The sequence below is a fragment of the Pezoporus wallicus genome, unplaced genomic scaffold (genome assembly GCF_028554395.1).
Source record: "Pezoporus wallicus isolate ANWC-B61680 ecotype Strahan unplaced genomic scaffold, APGP_CSIRO_Pwel_v1 contig_7351, whole genome shotgun sequence".
In the NCBI taxonomy this organism is placed as follows: Eukaryota; Metazoa; Chordata; class Aves; order Psittaciformes; family Psittacidae; genus Pezoporus; species Pezoporus wallicus.
In genome coordinates, this window is record NW_026642420.1 from 129,957 (window position 1) to 152,584 (window position 22,628).

The 22,628-nt window shown below is 38.1% G+C and overlaps 1 protein-coding gene across 2 annotated transcripts in view; it reads left to right on the forward strand.

Annotated features, from left to right (window-relative positions):
• Positions 1 to 22,628, forward strand: part of LOC130610245 (bifunctional heparan sulfate N-deacetylase/N-sulfotransferase 3) — a 61,727-nt gene that overhangs the window by 34,975 nt on the left and 4,124 nt on the right. For both annotated transcript variants that reach the window (XM_057429937.1, XM_057429938.1), the window contains 5 exons: positions 10,239 to 10,421; positions 12,498 to 12,594; positions 13,343 to 13,466; positions 16,683 to 16,857; positions 17,291 to 17,461. In XM_057429937.1, coding sequence (XP_057285920.1) covers positions 10,239 to 10,421; positions 12,498 to 12,594; positions 13,343 to 13,466; positions 16,683 to 16,857; positions 17,291 to 17,461 — 750 coding nt within the window. The remainder of the gene's footprint in view (positions 1 to 10,238; positions 10,422 to 12,497; positions 12,595 to 13,342; positions 13,467 to 16,682; positions 16,858 to 17,290; positions 17,462 to 22,628) is intronic.

The window sequence follows — 22,628 nt, forward strand, 5'->3', positions numbered from 1 at the left end:
CTCATTTGAGAAAGTTGCAAGCAAGGAGTGCATGTGGTTAATTGTTTTGAGAATTTCAAGTGCTGATTCAGAATAGTTTCAAAAAAAGGATGCAAATAAATGGACCACATGGTTAATATATCTAATTAACCTTTCATTTGTCTTTAATAGAAGAATAAACAACAAACGAGGCTATGAAACTATAGAATTACTGATAGAAGAGAACTGTATAGTACTCCAAAATGGCACGGGATTAGGTCCATGGCATCAAAACTGTCCTTTAAGACAGGCTTTTAGGGGATGTTTTCATCTGAAGTCCAAATGAAACATATAAATAAATTTACCCATTTTATACAAATGTAATCACTAGGATTCCATATCACTAGGAATACCAAAGGCAACAAAAAATATTTCCACTGAAATCCTTTGGAATAATATCTTAAATATTTTTGTGCCCTTTTTTAATCTTTCATAATTTAGTGGAAATGCAAAGGAGAAAAAGCTTCTGTCAGCTACTTCAGCATTTTATGTACAGTTCTATTTTTCCAGCATCAGCTTCTTTCAGACTATAGTTTTGGTTCTTTGAGAGCAGTTACTGTGGTTTGTTTGCCTTTTTCATGTTCACATAGCAAAATTAGGAAATAAAACTTCCCTTCCTCAACAAACGTTGTCTGCCTTCTAGAGGATGTCAGTAGTCCCAGTCCGAACTTCAGTGATAGATACCAATTCAGGCACAAAATGTTAACAGAGGGGAGACCTGGAAAATTCCTTGAATGGAGGGTATTGGTACCATAATAGTTTTGGCAATATATGGATTTTAACTAACAGCTTAACAAATGGCACTTTAGAGGAAGACATAGGGTAACATTTTGAGTCAATTCCAACTGTATTCCGTATTGAAACACAGCCACAACTTAGCCAAAAAGTATTTTACCATTTTGCACAGTAGCGAGAAAGCAAAATTTAATATGGTTGGTCAAGGCATAAGCCTTTCAAATTGAAAGAATTGGGTGGGGGAGGGAAGACAAGATAAGCAGTGAAACAGTCATAGTTGTTGGTTAATAAGTTTGATCATGCCTGCCTAACACTTCTGAATGTGAGTGCAGTAATGTATTTTTATATATTACAATCAGGTCTTTGATTTGTGCATTGCAGTGTAGATGGTATGATCACCTAATTCTGAGAACTGTGATATCCCAAAAACACTGCAGGCTAAAAGAATAGATGTTAAATGCACTGTTTTCTAAAAACAACTGTAAATGAATATGAGGCAAATATTTCCCAAGACAAATTGTTGTAATCCTTTTAAGGAATGCCTTTGAAAAGATGATGTATCTGGTTTTAATATCTGCTTATAAACAGGTTCTAATGTTCTAAGCATCAGCCTGGCACGTAACCGATTTCAAGATTGGGGTTTACATCTTTGTGGGGATTTTTTTAAGCGTTACATACGTATTTATACTATTATGTGAAAGTCAGAATTGGGCAAAGATTTATGCATTAAAATGAAAACTGAAGTAGCTTTAGGAATTTATTGGACTTGATAAGCTTTTCTGTCTTTTCATTAAAATAGCTGGGATATCTTAATGTGAAACACACAACTTTTCAGAGGATACAAAAATTTTGTTATGAGGCAATTCCTAAACATTATTTTTCATTGATGCAAAGCTAAGAAGAAGAAACATTACCTGGGAATGATTACAATGTCAGCTAAGTAATATTCTCAACTATAACTTCATAGATATTTAGTTTCCCAAAATGGATAATACATAGGTATATCAATGTCCCTTATTCTTTAAGACGTTGACACACTGTGGAAGGAATAGAGTTGAAAATAATGCAGAGAGTTGTATAATAAAGTTGTGGAAACCCATGATACAATTTCATCTAGAATGCTCCATAAACTCAATCTTACATGCAAAACTGAAAGCATTTGACTGAACAGGACTATGAAGGACTCGGAAAGACTCCAATCTGAAGAGAAATCAAAATGATCAAGATTGAGTATATTTGAAATGAGACAAAAAATAGAAACAGCTTTGAAATTTCATGGAAGAACCTACAGTAAATTTTGGTTAGCTGTCTCGAAACAGAAAACCAGAGGATAGCCAGTTAAATGAGGATGAGCATTTTAATGAGAATTATGTCAAGATCTTCTTTCAAGGTAATGTTTTTGACACCAAGAACTTATGAAAATTTGAAATACAGTATTGAATTTGGTTGGATTTTCTAGCCTGTGGTAGTTGATAAGACAGGGATTCCATATAGACTTATGCTTTATTTAACCTTGAAAGCAGGGAAGACTTTCAGAGGGCTTTTTTTCACACCTCTCCCAGCAGTAGAGTATCCTGTACTATTTTCTTACATATCTCTGATGCCATCTGCTTCTGTATGCAGCATGCTGCACTAGATAAACAAGCTAAACACAGGACAGGTCTACTAGTTTTATTTTGTTTTAATGTGGAAAACTTGCTATTTTTCTAAGTGTAAAGTTTCAGTAATAAAATTAGTGAAGTAGATCAACAATATGAAATCTCATCTGCTTTCTACCAGTTCTTTAGATTTTATTCCTAAAGTTTATTCCAGTTTGTTAATCTGTGTGATTTAGTTTTCAAATGATGATATTGAAGGTATATTTTGATTCTAAAATCCAGGTAACCTAGTATACCAAATTTTTCTTCATATAAGTATGTAATTTGAAAGATGTGGTCTAAAACAATGTTGTATGTTGCTTCTTTTCCAGTCGCATCAGTTAAGGTGTCTCAGTTTAACTTTGTAGAAAGCACATATAACCCAGTCCTAAAATATGCTTTGAACTATTGAAGATACAGATCAGGAGCTTTGCTGTCTTACAAGGTCAATGTATAAAGGAAAGCAACAGTTCATGAAAACATTCTATACTTTTTCTGCCCCCAAGCAAAACAAACAGAACAGAATATAGTAATTGCATTTCGCACACTTCTTTACAAAGTACTATGTGTCTACAAATCTAAAGAAAAGGGAAAATGCCCTGTGAAGAGGAGCTTGGTGAAAGCCTTCAAATGGTGATAGGCCAACAATGAAACTAATGTGTAGCCAGCTGTGTGTTCTCCATATGATTACAGCCATACTGATCGAGAGGGAAGACTGTTAATGTTTTAGGCCCTGTCTCTGATTGATCTTAAAATAATTGTAATCTTTGTATGCATTTAGTCCTAAGTAGTATTTTCCTCTAATTTTTACCTCTCCCAAGTTACAGTGAGTAGAGCAGCTATTAAGCTAATTGATTTGGAGCAAGGGGGGGTGCAATTATCTCCTTTAGCACTAAAAAATTAGAGGATTTATGTGAGCATCAGCAGGACTTAACTGTATGTTTATGTGACCCTGAACAAGATGAATAGTCAGTGCTAGTTCAAATCAGCAGGCTTGGTGCACCTCATGGGTGGGTGAGTGAGAAAGGCAACAGTTGCATAGAATCATAGAATGGTGAGGGTTGGAAAGGACTTGAAGATCATCAGGTTCCACACCCCCTGCCATGGGCAGGGGCACCTTTCAGGAGACCGTGTTGCCCAAGGCTCTGTCCAGCCTGGCCTTGCACACTGCCAGGGATGGAGCAACCTGTTCCCAGTACCTTACTACCCTCACAGTAAAGATCTTCTTCCATATATCTAACCTGAACTTCCCCTGTTTAAGTTTAAACCCATTACCCCTTGTCCTATTGCTACAGTCCCTGATGAAGAGTCCCTCTCTGGCATCCCTGTAGGCCCCCTTCAGATACTGGAAGGCTGCTATGAAGTCTCCATGCAGCTTCTCTTCTCCAGGCTGAACAGCCCCAACTTTCTTAGCTTGTCTTCATATGGGAGGTGCTCCAGCCCCCTGTCATCTCATTCTTGTCCACTTGTGCCCATTTTGGGAACTCTTGAGAATTCCAGCAATAGTTTAGGGAGTTACTGTGAGTTGGGGCAGGGGAGGAATTCTGTTTTGCCTACCATTTTTGTTGACTGCAAAATACAAGTATTCCTTGCCTTCCTAGCAGTCCTACAAAAATCACTCAAGAGTCTGCTATTTTGTGGGTGGAATTGACAAAATACAAAAAAATCCTAAATAAGCAGGCAGCAGGGAAAGGCTGTGGAACAGACAGGATTACCTGTCTCATTATAGGTGATCCTTGTAACAGTGTACAATAAATGCATTGGAACTCTGGGCAGTAAGAAAACTTTACCTTTCTAGGATACCATGATTATTCTTCTCCCCTGGAAAGTCTTGTACAAGTGATTTACAGCTGTTAGTGAAGCAAGTCTCTTGGACAGTACTGCCAAAATGGGTAATGCATAATTTACAGAGAAAGGCAAAAAAGTTTTTGCAGCAGCTGCAAATAAACTCAGGTTTCCTGTCAGATTAATAATTCAGAACTGCACTGAATAGGCAATTTTGTTTCTTCTTCTACGTCTTCCCTGGCTATATATATAGTGAAATTATAAACACTGCTATGTAAATCAAATTCATCTAGTTGGCTTGCTGTCTTTGGGCAAGTGGGCAGATCCATGCCAGCTGTGAAGCCAGCAGGACAGCCTGGCAAGTTGCAAGGTGGGGTTGCAAGCTGGAATCACACTGGTGGAATTGAACACAGTTTTTCTGGAAACCTAAAGGTCTAAAAGGAATATCTTTCAACTATAGATAGACTTCCAACTGTAGATAGAGCACAGACTGCAATCTGATTCATTATTCTATCACTTTGCTAGTGTAATGGAGCAAAACCAGCTGTTACCGAGTCTCTGTATACCTGAAACAAAACTGTTCAGAGTAACACAGAGACAGTATCAGAACTGCAGAGTGTACACAATGCCAAATTAACTGGAATATAGGCATTCTGAGAGTTAGATGTACTTTTGTGGCCTGTAAACATTTGTTCAGTAGCTACAATATCAGCAATATACTAAATTGATAATGCATCTGGTTCTAGTGCCTAGCAGAGATCATCCTAATTATTTGTCAGTCATAATTTAACTTCATTTTAAAGTGTTGTGCTTAACTTTGTTGAGTTGGGAGGCCTCAGTATTGCTTTTTTAATGTTGTTGCACAGATTGGAGGGTGACACAGTGCTCATGACAAAAGTACCTTGGTGACTGGTTTAATAACATAAATTTATTTGATTTCAGTTGCCTGCAGCAGATTCATATGTAGTTAAAAAAAGAAAGATGTGCCCAGTACACAAGAAGTGTTTATTACCATTTTTTCTTATACCAACTTTTATAGTTCCAGATTTAAAATGCCAAAATAATACTAAATCTGTTTAACAGCATCAGTGTTATTTCAAGTCTCAGTCTTCCCTTGCCTTTCCTGATGCCTGCCAAAGAAAGTAGAGCTGCCTTCTGAAAAGGGAGTCCTCTCTGCTCTCAGGTCACAGTCTGAACCCAACAGCTTAATTCAGTGGTTTCCAAAGTGGGAGAATAATACATGTTGGAGCTTCAGTGTTACAAGTATATAACTTATAAATAAATATACATACCTTGGGCATGCATGCTCAGATAATTTTTACAGATAAGTGTATGCCCTCCAAAAAGTTTGGAGACCAGTGGCTTAGTGGACTACTGTTCTATGGGCTTGTCACTGTTCTAGAGGTTTTTGTGCTTAATTTGTTTCACTCTTCTGTAGACATCACCGCTTCTTTCTGGCATTATTACTGTAACTGAAACCAAATCAGAAGTCTTCCTGATGCAGTATGCCATTCAGGAGGTATAAACAGAAAAAGAACATGAAGAATAATAATAGTGGGGTATAAGTGCAGTCTGTTCATCTGCAAAATGTTTGTGTAAAATGGAATTTAAACATGGAGCAAGGTACATTTTGCTTATCAGGACATATGGAAGGGAGTGGGAATACTTGCAGGTTGCCCAGCACAAAGATATCCACTCTGTTATTTTCCATCAGAGCAGTTAGTCTTGCTTACCATAAATCACTCCTGTTCCAACATAGGGAAACTTTATAATTTGACCTTCTAGACCATCACAGGGAACTTGGTAAGAAGAAGGGCGGGGTTGGGGGGGAGTATTTACCACTATCCTTGAATGGTTTCTCTCGTCCCTGTCTTTCCAAAAAATAGAGACCACTTGACTTGAGGGGGAAGAAACCAGAAACACAAACCTTGCACAAACCTGGTAAGAGGGGCTTCTCACACTTGGGAATTAAGGGTAATGTCATTACTTTGGGAGGCAGGCTGTTTTTGTCAGGAAACCAACAACAAGTTATCAAGACTGTAGGTGCTTAGTAGCATCCTTACTGTATAATTTAATATGTGCAGCATCGTAGTAGTTTTGATTTTGTAGTGGTCAGTATGTTTTAAGATATACAGCCTGTAAAAATAACATCCCTCACCAGAAGCTGGGCAACTTGTTGCATTTTTTTCTTTTTGTTTAAGTTGTTTGTCAATCATCTGTTGTTTTCTCTGTTCCTGATATGTAAGTTAGATCATGCTGGTTCATCTTTTCTTGATACACATGATTGAATAGCAGTGACTCAGTCTCGGTCTCAACTTTAATTTCTTGACCTAGAAGCTATTACCTCTAATTGGGAAAGGTTGTTGTAGTAAGGAGATATGCAGCATAGAATGAGCATTCAGAAAGGTAAAGGCTGTTTCTCCTGAGTGCTTGTACTCATTTCTCTACACCTCTGCAGTACTAGTCAGAATTGCAAAATAAAAAAAAAAAAATCAGGGCTTGGGAAAGAGGGCAAACAGAAATAGCCTCTACCCTTTCATTCTGGGGAAGGAAATGCTGAGGGGGAGCTGAAAGGAGTAGGTTATACAGCTGTCTATAAAACTCCATGAGAAGGCAGAGTACAGGAAAGCACTTTTGCTCTTCTGATCTGAAAATGTGTGGGAGCAAGAAAGGAGCTGCTGCCCAGAGGCCAGATTTAGTCCCAAAATATCATTTTAAAAGTTGCATGCATTCTTTTCAGTCCCCTCATGAAAGATACTAAATCCTGTGGAGAATGTGCATTGAAGTGCAACCAAGATGATAGTTTGTTTATGAGGAACCACTAAAAAGGGTGATCCTTTTCTCACTGAGATAAAGAAAATGCTGAGATGCCCTGAAGGAAATTATTTCAGAAGAGGGCTGGAAATAATGAAGTCAAATAAGCTCTTTTTAACTGAAAGGGAGGCTAAAATGCTTGTTAGAGTAAATATAAATCCATTCACAGCTGCTTCCCTTTTGAAGAAGGAATGAAGAAATATACGAAGCTCTATTTGTATTTTACAGCATTTCCCAGAAGTGCAAGGTTATTGAACAAATAGTGTTATTTACTAGATCTGGTCTTCTGAGATGCCCACAGAGCATTATTTTTATATCTCTTCAAGAGTGGTTTTAAGAGAATATTTAATAGGAGAGCATGCTAACTGTTAGTTGACACAGAAAGAGTAATCACGTTCATTATTTAGAGCTTGTTTGAAAGAAACAGAATGTGATATCATTGAGCAAAACAAAGTATCATAACTCAGTACAGAAGACAAAAAGTAGTAATTATGTTTTGTCTTGATATGAAACTGCACACCTGCAAATGGAGGGGTAATGATATGCATTTCCATCCTTCTGCAAGCTTGGTGGGAAAGCAGGGAAGTGGGTAGCAACACACCATCCCTTGCAGCTGGGTCAGCGCCAAGGTGAAGTCCCTCAAAATGGCACTTGGATATCATTTTCTTTTCATAGCCAGGGAAACCAGAGGATCAGCTTGCACATCTCTCCCAGTGCCATGGCTGCATAGCTGTTGTCAACAAACTCACAGAAATGCTCCTAGAATATGAGTGGCTGGCACGTTGGCCTCTTGTACTGTAAGCCACTTCTCACAGGGATCCCTGGTGTGCAGAGTGGTTCGTGATCCTTCTCAGACTAATGGGAATGAGACCATTGCAGGATCATGCTCCTGTTAGTTACACAGGCTGCTAGTTCAGCCTGTAAAGACCATTTGCAGCTGGAGACAAAACTTAGTTCTTCTCAGGTAAGCTCAGGTGAATTGGGCCCTGGATCAGCAATATTTCATTGTTCTGTAAATCACAGGATTGTAGTTGACTAATTTTACACAGGTGCTGATAGTGATTTTACTAGGAGTTTGTGCAGTATCAACAGGGGAGGAAACCTTTTGTTCAGATTTTTCTGGAAGATAGTTTCAGCTGATCTGTAATATTTTTGATGCCATATAGTTACACTAAGTATGGACTTATTTACAAGATTTACCAGCATTTGGTAAATAATTAACAATTTTCTGTTAAAAAAACAACCAAAGAAACCAACAACTTTAAAATGGGAACTAAGGTTTATGATATATTTTCCCCCTTCGTTGACACAGTTTCATATGCTGGAAATTATTCATGATACTATATCTAATCAATTTTTCAGTCTCCACTCTGACATTCTTAAAATTATGGTCATATTTTTCTCAGCGAAAAAATACTGCATATGTTCCCCGCACTAGAAATCTTTCCAAGTTCTCTTGCTTTTTCTCCCATGGCAGTGCTGTAAATGTTGGTAGTTAAAGAGTTGCCAGGATGTGAACTGACATTATAAATGTCAGAGGTCTGCCTGCGTGAAGGAAAGAAAGAGGCTGTCAAGAAAACGAGTTAACCTTTTTTGTGGAAACCCCCCAATTGTATCTTTATTGAAAACAATGTAGATCTATAGCTGGTCTGTTACTGCTTTGAGAACTGAAATGACAAAGGAAACTTGAAATGGTTTATATACATTTGGCAAAATGTTTATTATTGGTTACTTAACGGGGAGGGTTTGAGTTATTTTTAACTCAGTCCCGTTTGAAAAGAACAATAGCATCCTAATAATTTAGCAGTGTATATCTTCCAATTTTACTTGAGTTGGACAAACTGAGGCCCTCAGCTTACTTTATAAGCCAAGAGAAGTCACCAAATGACACTATTAATAAAATACATTTTCTGTGTCCATTCACAGACTGTGAATTCCCACTCAGTCTTCTGTAGTGGTAGAGTTAGGTGTTCAAAAAATAAAAGTTTGGTAGTTTCGAACATTTAATATCAAAGGAAGCCAGTGTTTTAAATATTCTGAAACAATACAGCTGTAGATTCCATGTTTTATTTTCTTTTTCCTTTTTGAAATTGAAGGCTGGAATTTCTTTACAAAAGATTAACTTCAGTTCTTGAACAAATTTCATAATTATGGTCATGATAAGCCTTTTTTAAGTGGCTTACATCAAGTTTAACTTTAAATAGAAATTGCCTATTCATGGCATTAGCAGATTTACTTATAAAAGAGTCACATTTCTAATATTTTAATGAAAATTAGTCTAGAAAATTTGTCTTTGAGAGCTCTATTAAAAAAAAAAAAAATCACTGCTAAAGACAAGCATTTGCAGATTTTAGTGTAAGAACAGACTTTCATCAGTGAGGTACTACGTTGAAAATCGATCACTTTGCAAAACAGAGGTGTCAGTCTTCAGCCCAGACCTTCTTCAGTCCCTGAGAGACCATCCTTGCAGTCTGTGTATTCCTGCTCCACTCACTGGCATGATTAGATGTAGCCAAACATGCCCTTCCTGTGAGAAACCTTCACAGCAGGTATTGCTTTTGTTAGGAGTCTGCGAATGCAGTTGGAGCAAAGGATGTAGGGGGGGAGGATTTATCCTAGTAACACTTTCACAGTAAGGTGTCAAAAGAGCAGATATAAGTAGCCTTACAACTGATAAACCTTTATTTTACGCACTATTAATTGAAAGCACTCAGGTTTCAGATTTTATTTGTTTGTTTCTGCATATGATATATGACTATATGCCCAGTGCTTGTAGAATAGTTTTGTAGAAGAGATGTGCTACTTGTCCTGCAAAACTTTAGAGCAATGAGGTTTAAATTACAGCAATAGAGGTCAGCTGTCCTCTTGGTCTCTGACTCTTTACTCTTCCACAAAACCAAAATACACCTTTTTAATATCACATTTATATTCCACTTGAATTAATCCTGTGAGTATTGTTTTTGTAAACGTTATTTACATGTTGTACAACCGCAGGGTAGGATTGTATATCCTGGTTCACACAGAGTTCATAGTACCTATCCCCCAGTTTTCTTCATTGATTGCATGGACTTGACTTGAGAAAGAGGATGTAATTCAACAAAGAGCAAGGACAGCAAGAGCTATGTGAATGTGATCAAAGTCTTGCAGCGCCAAGAGCAAAAGGCAATTTAAATTGATGGTATCTGTGGTTACACTGCCATCTAGTGGTACAAAGAATCATTGTCTGCTCTCTTTATTTTGTTTCTAAAGATTAGCATCTTCATGACACATTTGTCCAATTACGGAAACGACCGCCTGGGATTATACACCTTTGTGAACCTGGCCAATTTTGTTCATACCTGGACAAACCTGAAACTGCAAACTCTTCCTCCGGTTCAGCTGGCTCACAAGTATTTTGAACTGTTCCCTGAGCAGAAGGACCCTCTCTGGCAGGTAGGCAGGTTTGATGATGAAGAGATTGGGGAAGAAAAATCGTCTTGATGGTGGTTTTTGTGAAGTTCTTTGCTTCTGTTTCTTGTAGAGTAAAGTAGTAATATTTATAGATTTGCTAGTTGGTTCCATAAAGCACCTCACTGATGCTTCAGTGTACTTGATTGTTTCTCATCACTTAAATCCCCATAAAAGGTTGTGAAATTAATATGTATTAAGCTGTGTAATTAAAACTATCTTTCATTTTATTTGTTACTTTTAGAAATGCAGGAGGTGCAGGAAAGACATACTGTGTTATTTCTCTTCTCCTTTTGGAGCTAACAGATGTGAAGCATTTGGCAGAGAAATGTATATACATACTTTAGCAATTGGCCATTAAAGAAATTAGCTTTTCTCTAAGGGTGTGAGGAGAAGAGGGCATCCAAAAAGAGAGAAAGGCATTAAGACCGTGGCTACTTTAATGTTAAAACTGACTAGCCAAGTAAAAATAGATTAGATAAATAGGAAAGTTATTCACAAAAGGCTGAGAACTGCCCAAACAGGTTTACCAGCACCTCATACATTGATATTATCAACTCTGCTGCTTGATTATCCTGCACTCGGAAGTGAGTAAATTGAAAATATCAGGAATATGAAGACCCACTACGGCTGAAGCCTGCACTGACCATGCAGTTGGTACATCTCCAGTCCATCGTCCAGCACTAAGAGCATAGGCCCTAAAGGGAAACGACTGCAGCAAGTGGTGAACCCTGTTGTGTTCTTTTCTGCATATGCTCAGTGACAGTTCAACCAATTCAGTGAAATGTCCAAGTGTGTAGGTACGTGTGTCCTTACAGTGACAATATGTATGCCAAATACTATCGTGTTGAGGGTATTTGCTAGAAATATTCTGAGGAGCAAACTTTACTAAATCAAACATAAAAATGTATTTAAGCTTGCTTAATCCAATGTTTTCTAGTGCTGGATACTGAATTACCAACTTAGAATCTGAGTGTGAGACTGCAAATTTGGACTTACATATGCATCTTGAAATTCATGCTGTTATTGAATAAAACATTGAATTAGGAGAAAAAAAGTCAAGAATTTTGCATAATGTTAAGAGATAATTAATTTTAAAAATGGAAATCAGCCTGTAGCCAGGTGACTTGAAAAATTAGTATTGACTTAGAAAAGGCATTTTGTAAGTAACAGTGACTATTACATACTGAATGTGGTGTGGGGTGTCTATAATGCATGTGAATCTGAATGCAGTTACTTTTTTTTAAACTTCATCTTAGTGAAGTACTGCTAAACAACAGTATCAAAAACTGTTAGCAAGTAGCATTTCTAAAACAAGTTTAAAGTGCTTTAGTTGTAAAGCAGCAAATGAAAAAAAAAAGATTCCATTAAGTAAATTTACATAAACATTATGTAAATAATGTAAATTATGTAATGTTACATAACACCAAGTGTTACATACTGATTTGAATTCGAGGATCAGAATATGTATTTGTGAATGGAAAGACAAATTATAATTCATTTATTCCTTCAGTTTAAAAACTACAGCATGGATAGGATGGTAGCTGTTACAGTAATGTAAAAGAAAACATCAGGAACTAGATAACTGTTCAAGCCAATAACTAGATAACTGTTCAAGCCAATAACTAGATAACTGTTCAAGGCAGTTTCAAGCCTTCCTATCTTGTATGTAATTGAACAATTGATTTTGAATTATTCCCACAACTTAAGATGTGGGATCAGATTGTCTTTGTCACAATTCCACTGAACATACTGACATTTCATAGGATAAATTATCTTGTCCCAGGGTCTATTGCATAGCCAGGACAACTATATACACGTAGAATGAAAACTACATTTCTTCAACTTACTTATCTCATTAAAAAAACCCAACCACACACTTAAGAGATACAGTTTCTGGCTTAGTTACACTGCAGATACATTTCTGAATCACTGAAATAGTTTAATACATAGCATGGGTTTCTGTCATAAGGGAAAATAATTTTTTCAGGTAAGAGTATTTGTACATTAGTAAAAAATCTGATTACCAATGAAATTCTTAGTTGTTGTTCTCCGGTTTAGAATCCCTGTGATGACAAACGGCACAAAGATATCTGGTCGAAAGAAAAAACCTGTGATCGATTACCAAAATTCTTGGTTGTAGGACCCCAGAAAACTGGTGAGATTTTATTGTATTTCAACAAGATAGACTGTGTGTAAGTTCAAGTAATTATACCAAGTAATCACTTTTCACTGAGACTACTGTGCAGAGACCTAGATCATCTAATAGCATATTTTAGTTTTCAGATATCATTCAAATACAGCATAATAATGTAAGTTACAATAACAGACATTACATATATTGAAAATGCAGGGTTCAGGTGTGTGTCAGATTTTTTTGACTTTATGTCAAAATGAGTAACACTGATAAGGATATCAACAAGATGTGGAAGGACAAAAGGACAGCCATTTTTCAAATTATAGATTCTTTACTGCAAGTTCCCGTCTGTCCCGCAAGTGTCATGTTTATAGAAACTTGTTATTTCAGAGCATTTTTTTCAAGTCAAGAAGTTCCCAATAGGCAGTTTGATTTGCAATCCCCAGTAGCTACTGACTGCAAAATTTTTAAATTATTTTTGTGACAGTCTTATAAAAAACAGTAATTGTTTTTAAAACACAGTTATTAAAAATGTGAAAAGCAGATTTCTGCATTGGCACTCCAGTTTCTGTGTTAACTAGCTATGGTTCTTTATATGTCTTCAATTTAAAAGCACAGAAAGCACAGATTCTTAGGTGACATCGATCAGCATCCTCTCACTGAAATGAAATAGAATAAAACTGGTACTCCATCTAGGTGTACAACCTCTCCAAAAAATGTACGTGTTAATTTATTTTTTTTTAATCTTGGATTTGTATCCTGTTTGCAGGTACCACAGCCTTGTATTTGTTCCTGATCATGCATCCTTCCATCATTAGTAACTCCCCCAGCCCAAAAACCTTTGAGGAGGTACAGTTCTTTAATAGAAATAACTACCACAGGGGGATTGATTGGTAAGATGGGTTATTAGTATAAATATACAAGTTTATATATTGTGAACAATACGGAAATGATGTTAGTGTTAGTAATGGTTTCCATAGAGAGTGAGATAAAAGAAGACCATCAGTGTCCTTCTAAAATGATAAGTGCAAGTAAATAACAATTTTATTACCGAATATCATAAATGCAGTCATTTTTGTCAGGCTTTTTTGTAAATATCCATTTATTAATATATGCGGAACAGTAACGCAATATATATTGCTCATTACATGTGCTGTTGAAATTGGGAAAGTAATAGCTGTTACTCTGATATATGTAGGCAAAATTATGTTCCTGTTGGAAATCTTATTTCTTAATACCAGGGAGAGGCTTTTTTTTTCCTCAAATCAGGCAAAAGGGGGACAGGGAAAGCCTCTCAAATTGTTTTTCAAGGATCAGGTAATAAGGAGAATGTTAGTGTCTCTGCAGGTTTAGTAAGTGGTACTAAAAAAGAGTATGTATCACTCCTGCCATGTTCTATGACTACCGGAGTATCACCAGACATAGCTACACGCAAAAGGTCATTCTTGATTTCTCTTGCTTTCAGAAAGCGCTACGGTCTAAAGCACCACAAGATGAAAAGTGGTAACATGCTGTAATGGTTGGGGAGCACCAGTAAAAGATTACTGGTGTTTTGTCTTCTTTCTTTCCCCCACCCCCAGTTTAAGGGAAGATAGTTTTATTGCCTTTGTATTCATCCGTGAAATTAACAGGGTGAACACTGTTATATGGTCTTAGTGTAGATACATCAGATCCAATTTGGTTTTAAGTCACTTAGTTTTTACAGAGTTATAATTGTTGCAGCAGATTCTTACTGCAAAGAGTGGTGAGTCAGCCAGTTACTATCAATAGAGAGATGCCATCTAAATGACTGGAAATTAGAAAGCTGACTTCCTCCTGTTGAGATTTTCAAGTCAGTGAAGATGACATGCAAGCAACACACAGCAGGTACACACTGAAGGAGACAGCCTAAGTACAGTGAGCCAATTCGTCCACAAAATGCATGTTTTCATGTTGCTAGAAGACCACTTTGCTGCTTCTCTCATTCCTCCTGCCATATCCACTTTCCTGACAAGTAGATATAATTTAGCTGCTAGACTTGTGCCAAATGACCTTAATCTTAACACAGCATTGGTGCATAAAGCTCCCAGTGGTCAACCTGTATGGTCCAGGTTCGCACTCTATAGCACCCATTTGGCTATCTGTACCTCTGCACTACATGTCCCACGCACCTCTGCCGCTTCTAACAGTTAAAGTCTTGGACAGTCAGAACTACCCATTGGTGCAGTTACTTAATGCTTAGATTTGTATTCTGGCTGCCAGACAAATCTCTCAGACATTCAGTCTGATAGTATATTTTAATGCTGGCATGAAATGAGCTTACCAAATGATAGTTAGATACAAGATATCTCCTCATTAGTCCATTAATTGCCTGGGACTTTTTCAAGGCAAGAGTATTCATAGGTAACAAAGTCTGGAGGAGGGCCACAGGGATGATCAGGGGCTGGAGCACCTCCCATATGAAGAAAGGCTGAGAAAGTTGGGGCTATTCTGCCTGGAGAAGAGAAGGCTGCATGAAGACCTCATAGCAGCCTTCCAGTATCTGAAGGGGACCTATAAGGATGCTGGGGAGGGACTCTTCATCAGAGACTGCAGTGATAGAACAAGGGGTTTAAACTTAAACAGGGGAAGTTCAGGTAAGATACAAGAAAGAAGTTCTTTACTGTGAGTTATTTACTGGCACAGGCTGCCCAAAGAACTGGTAAGTGCTCCATCCCTGTCAGTGTTCAAGGACAGGTTGGACAGAGTCTTGGGCGACATGGTCAAGTGTGAGTTGTCACCGCCCATGGCAGGGGGGTTGGAACTAGATGATCTTAAGGTCCTTTCCAACCCAAACCATTCTACGATTCTGTAACAGTCAGCTCAGTTTCTTCTATGGTTGTGGAGATACAGCTTTCTCCCAGAGCTGATGCTGACTTAGTCATTGTCCAAGCTTACATTTAGACCAAGGCTGACTACTGAAGCAGAAGAGGGTTCTTTCAGACCTTGGCAACCTCAGTACTGCCATCTTGAAAGAGGTATGGATGTACATTGTAGTCTCCCAGTAGAAATGAGAGAAGAGCAAGATGAGAACTGATCTTTCTGTTCTTGAAGTGGAGAAGTCTAAATAGACCAGTCATACATTTCTTCATGTTACAAATTTCTTAGACAAGTTTCTCTAAAGCCTTCTCAGCTTTGCCTTTGTCAAGTTTAGTAATTGTCTCATGAACGAGGTACTGAGCAAGAGTTCTGCAGTGTGTGTTCAGCAGAAATGCTGAGCCTGAACTTCATAACCTCTTGATATCCCACTGGTCCAATCTCTTTACCATTTTTCATTGACACCACATCAATTTCTACTTTTTGTTTCCAAATTTGCCATGATAGCTAAAGAATCAATTCACTTTTTTTCCAAAAATTGCTGTAGTACCATATTTAATATGAAGTGTTTCCATACAGGGTTGTAGCCCTCATTGCTTTGTACTTACTCAGTCTACCAGGACTTTGGTACAACAGTGTAATGACAGCATACATGATCTAGAGCAGATTTGCCTGTAGTGCTTATTGACTCTTTCAAAGCTATCTGCCACCTTTGCTGTCGATTTTTGGTAAAACATTCTGAGGTCACAGGTTGAGTCATTAGTTTCTGATAATTTTATTTGCGAGCAGAAATTGGTATAGCTTCATCACTTTCATCAAATCAGCTGTAATATTTTTGGGAAATAGAGTCCGTTGTTTGTTCAATGAAACAGTATCACATTCTCAAATATTTGCATTAGGCAGATATGAACACTTTAAACTAACAGGGCAGCGGCATCCTTTCATTCTGTTTTCTTTGGTCATCCTCTAATTTCAGTTTTTTTTACATACAGTCTGCATGTGAGATGCAATAGCTATGCAGCTTTGTAGCAGAGTTTTTGAATGCAACTTTGAGCATATTACTCAATTAACTGCAATGTTTATGTAATGAGAAGAAAGCAAGTACCAAAGACAATATGATAAAAAATAAAATATAAGCTTCTGTTTGCTTTTATTTGGCAATGAGGCTTATTTTAATTGATTATTCTAGAATAAAATATATTTATATAAAATAACAGATTTTGCAACCTTTGTGTGACTTGAAAGTAATTCTGAGAATGATGTTACTTTCCTAGGTACATGGATTTCTTCCCCACTCCTTCTAATGTCACCACTGACTTCCTCTTTGAGAAAAGTGCCAACTATTTCCATTCTGAGGAAGCTCCTAAACGAGCTGCTTCCCTCATCCCCAAGGCCAAGATCATCACCATCCTCATTGACCCGTCCGATCGGGCATATTCCTGGTATCAGGTATGCATTTCGAAGTACACAGGCAGGTACAAATGAAGATTTCCACCTTGACTCCTCCTTGTATATCCTTTCAGGATATATGTATATAAAGGGTTTGCATAATAGCAGCTTTTATTCATCAATCAGTGTACCATATATGATCACCTGTGGGCTGAGGTATCTGTCAGTGTAAACCTGAAAATCTTTCAGGGGTTAAAATGCCAGAAGCCACCTTTTCAAAATGGTAATACAAGCATGCAAAAATGCTTACTTACTCAATTAATTTATGTAATCAGCCTGTACAAATTTAGTTTATAGACACAGTTCTCTAGTTCATGCTCAAAATACAAGATAGATTAAGCAGTTTTTTTCAATAAGACCAGACCTACCAGTTTTGTCTTACTTGCCCAATTTTTGTGGTCTGTAAAGTTCCAGCAATGTAACTCTTTTACAGCATCAGCGATCACATGAAGATCCTGCAGCTCTAAAATTCAGCTTCTATCAAGTGATCACAGCTGGACCTCGAGCACCATCTGAGCTTAAAGCTCTCCAAAAGAGATGCCTAGCACCAGGATTGTATGCTACACATATTGAAAGATGGCTAACTTACTTCCCACCTTATCAGGTGAGTAAGACTGTAACTTGACATCCTAATCTCAAATATATACTATCATAAAATATTACCTTTGTAAAAGTCTTGCCTAGAGAATACTGATCTGCAGTGATATCCTAGATATACTAGAGCATTTTTTAAGACATTAATTGTGATTCTTCATAGCTACATGTGAACTTTAACTTACAGCTGGCTTTCATTTGCTCATGCTTTTATCACTCTATGTCTAGCTCTTTGTCAGGAATATTGAGGAAAAGAGAACCAGACATGCAGTGCTTTGTGGTCTCTTTAATATCAGATGTTCATCAGAGTTCCCAAAAGAAAAATTAAAGGGAAGCTACTCAGTTACATTTGTATCTACTCTGAGTGGTAGCAAGTATAAGTGAGCATCAAGGGATGTCAGCTGGGACGTTGCCCACCCTGTATGGGTTGAGAAGAGTTTTGATGTCTGAACACTTTGGGGTATAAAAAAAATACCTTTTCCATCTGAAATGGGGATTGCCACATAAAAATGGATATCATCTAGTGGGTTTGTAACACCATAATATTTCAATGCCTCAGTGTCTTCACCCACTTCTTGGCCCTTTCATGCAGAAATCTCCCTCAGGCTATGATTGTAAATAAACCTGTACCTGTGCAAGAGTTCACACACTGTCCCACTGCTGGCCATACTGCCTGAATTTTAACACACTTATGGCACTATTTGGACTCATAGCAAAAAGCATATTGCCACACAGTTTCAGAGCCAAGTTAGAAGGGTAACACAAACCATTACCATCGGTGAGTGTGGACACCACCAATTTGGTTTTTCAGGCGAGATCAGGTCATGCTGTGCCATTTGACGTGGAGAACAGAAAGTTGTCTCCGATTTGTTTCAGTTAGCAATAGGGACAAAGCCTTTTTGCACGTCAGTATGTTTGCCATCTCAGGCATCATCAGGTTGTTAGATAAATTTATGTTCTACCTAACATAACTTTTTTGACGTTTTTGTAACTTCTGTAGCTTAATCCCAGCTGGCAACTAAACCACACACAACCCTTCGCTCACTCCCTCCTGATAGAGTGGGAGAATTAGAAGAGTGAAAATGAGAAAACTCAGGGGTTGAGATAAAGATAGTTTAATAGGTAAAGCAGAAGCCGTGCACACAAGCAAAGCAAAATAGGGAATTAATTCACCACTTCCCATTGGCATTCCTGGTGTTCAGCCATCACCAGGAAAGCAGGGCTCCATCATGTGTAACTGTTACTTGGGAAGACAAAAGACCATAAATCCAAACATCCCTATCCTTCTTCCCCCCTTTTTTTTGTTGCTAGGCATGATGCCATATGGAATGGAGTACCCTGTGAGTCAGCTGGGGTCAGCTGTTCTGGCTGTGTCCCCTCCCAACCTCTTGTGCACTCCCAGCCTATTTGCTGAAGGTGTGAGGAGCAGAAATGGCCTTGACCCTGTAAGCACTCTTCAGCAATAACAAAAACATCCCTGAACTATCAACGCTGTTTCCAGCACAAATGAAAAACATAGCCCCATGCCAGCAACTGTGAAGAAAACTAACTCTACTCCAGCCAGACCAGCACACTGTCAAAGTACTGGATCTCTTTTTCACACTTTTTTGGGGGAAATTCTTACCCATTGCTGCCCATAACAGTGCATGTACATATCAGAGCGTTTGCTGGGACTTATTTATGCACTGAAACAATTTGGTACTCCTGATCATCTGCATTTGGTATCTTTCACTGATCCTTAATCCTCAGTGTATTCTTTGTGTTAAGACCAGTTTTTCTGTGTGTCTTTGAGCCTCGAAGTGTGTGTGTTTATGGACCTGTAGGTTTCTGTATAGATAGCACATAAGCAACCTGGAAATTGGATCTCCCTATAAGCTTCTTTGGCCTATAACATACAAATCATTAGCTTCCTTCTGGTTCTGTGTAAGATCAAGCCTCAAAAGATGCACATCCTAAGCCCTGAACATCATGTGTGATACACAAGACCAGGCAGACAATATCACATGATCAGTATCTCCTCAGTAGACTTATTTCTGGAATGGATTTTTTTTACATTAGCAGTGTTTCTGGCACTACTCCCCACCCAGCATTTAAAGATTACTTCAGTTGAGGGAGTTTGGCTGCAATCTGAACCTTCTGTTTATCCAGGACTCGCTTAGCTGAGACAAGTTGGCTGGAGTCTGCACCTTCTGTTTTCCTAGTGTGCCAGGGAAACTCTGGTGCATCTAGTTGGTGTTGTTCTCCACATATCCTCTTTTGGGCCAGCCTTTGCAGACTTTATGAGACATGCAACACTGTAATATCATGATACTCATATGAAATTCTCTACGTTGTATTTTCATTAGCTTTTCTTCAGAAGTCCATTAATATTGAACAATGCATATTGTCATACAGATTTTTGCCAGATTCTACATCCCAGAACAATAACCCTGGTAGCATTATTTTTCCTCTGTAAAAGTACCAGGGATTAACTTGCATTGCAAAAGCAGTGATATACAGTAGGCCATATCCAAACTAATTATCAAGTTCAAAGAAGCATAAAACAGTTACGGAAGCCAGACCTAAAATCAGCTCATCATAAAAGCCTTATCCAAAACTATGAGAGCCTTTCTTCAGCAAAAGAGCTCTCACCCAGACCATCTAAGGCTGTCTATAATTTTTAATGCTGTATAAATCTGAGAGGTCTCTACATACAACTGAATTGAAGTCTTAATGTCCATTGTAAAGTTGGTAGGTATAAAGTAAGTGTTCAAGTAGCAACAGAAATTGGTAAGGGTCCCCTTCGCATTAGAAAAGTGGTAATAGCACACTTGCCTTGCATGGTAAGAAATTGCAAATCTCAGAGGATTTTGCAGATTTGAGGTTCAGATGTTTAGAAGGCTGATTGACTTAATTTATTACCTCGTAAGTAATACAAAAATCCTCTTTTTTCTGGCCACCTAGCAGATCTCTAAAAGTTCGGGAAGCTAATGTCTCAAGTTCATTTCCCGCCTACAACTCATTGCTTCAATATCATCATACAGAAGAAAAGAGGACCTGGTGTGACTCCCTCATGAGCCAAAAGATTTGCTCGTGTGCCAGCCTTACAGGAAATGAAGCTGATTTTTGCAACAGCCATCATTTAATGGCCAGTCTAAAGCTGATGGATTCAGGCTGTGTCTGAGCTATTCTATTCTCCAAAATGTCTCTCTTGCTCCTCTCCCACCGTGGTGACTTTCAAACACAAGATAACTCATTTATAGTGGGAGAGCAGGGACTTAAACAATCTTTGTGAGGATGGTGGGGCACTGGAACAGGTTGCCCAAAAAAAGTGGTAAATGCTCCATCCCTGGCAGTGTTCAAGGCCAGGCTGGACAGAGTCTTGGGTGACATGGTCTAGAGTGTGGTGTCCCTGCCCATGACAAGGGTGGTGGAACTGGATGATCTTAAGTTCCTTTCCGACCCAAACTATTCTGTGAGTCTATGATTCTTCAGCTGCCAGCAATTTTACAGTAAAATGATCAATATGATGTCAAGTGACTCAAAAATACTTCATCTGTAGTATTTTCATTATATATGAGGCTACCCACTTTGTCAGAACTACATTAAGTTTTCTACCTTTCTAACACATGAAGATTTTGAGGAATTTAATGAAGTTATCATCTTCCTGAGATCAGGATATGAATGAATCAGTACAAGTAATAAAAAATTTTGCTTCAGTTTCTTACAGCCTCTCTGGTGGTTGAGAGGGAGCATTTTTTGTTACCTGCAACATTGGGAATGTCAGGAATTGGAATGAATTTCCATTGGTAAAACTTTCTTCCATGTCTGTTTTAGGGCAGCAGAAGTAGGAACGGCCCAGATATTTATCTGTATATGATTTTAAATAGTGAAGAAAAAACCCTCACTCCTTTTCCTTCAGATGGAAATATCACCCATTTGAGATGGTTTTTTGACCTGTTCTTTTGAAGCACTTAAAGCCTTGTTTTCAAAGCTTATGTCTTAGGAAAACAATGAGTTCTTTCATGCATCTGACTGCAAAGACTTCTGGAATGGGCTACTGCTTTCTGAACAGCCTGATACTTCCACTAGTCCACATCTATATGGGTAATTCCAAAGACCAATCTTCTGAAAGAAAAGATGTTTTTTCCCTTTTGATTATGCTCTGAAACCTCATAGTCTTGCAAACTTTAAGTTTCATTCAGTCATGGAAGAAATTTATATGATTTTAGCCTCTCTGTTTGCATGGAAATTTGAAAACAAGCTTCAGCAGTGCTTGCAAAAGGGGACTCTTGAACCCCCTTACGAATCTATTTCCCCTCTTCTTTTCATCGTCATAACAGAAAAAATAATAGAGGTGTTTCCATGACAGGAAATGAAGGCTTGACTAACCCATTTGGGACTTCGCTTGTCTTCCAAGAGTCACAAAGACCCAAACTTGCAGCACCATCAGTGTGGCATTTGCCCATGATGCCACACCTGAGAAAATTCTCAGGTAGTGTCTGTTTCCCTGAAGATTCACTTTCAGGTAAAAGAGTGTCTGTGTCTGAGGTAGCCTTCTGTGAGGATATGTATGGTCAAGCACTTGAAGAGAAAGAAACGACCTACCAGTACCTGCCTTTCTTAGAAATGTGTTGCACATCCTCTGTCTATCTACATTCCTGCCTTGAGGTCATCATAAATCTGCCTTTAATATTCTCAAAGGAGGGGTTTTTTTTCAACATATTATGTTGAATATATTCAACATATTTCAACAAATATGTATGGTTGTATGGATTTCACCTAACATCATCCTACCTACTGTTTTCTGTTTTTCTGGTCATTTACAGTGACAAGCTGTTCACTATTACTGTAATATATAGAATCATAGAATAGATTGGATTGGAAGGAACCTTAGAGTTCATCTAGTCCAACTCCCCTGCAATGAGCAGGGACATCTTCAACTAGATCGGGTTGCCCAGAAACACATCCAGCCTGGCCTTCAGTGTCTCCAGGGATGGTGCATTCACCATCTCTCTGGGCAACCTGGGCCAGTAGTTTACCACCCTCAGTGGAAAGAATTTTCTTCCTCACATCCAGCCGGAATCCTCCCTTTTTTACTTCAAAAAACCATCACCCCCTCATCCTGTCACAACAGCCCCTGATAAAAAGTCTCTTGCCAACTTTCTTATGTACTGAAAGGTCCCAATAAAGTCTTC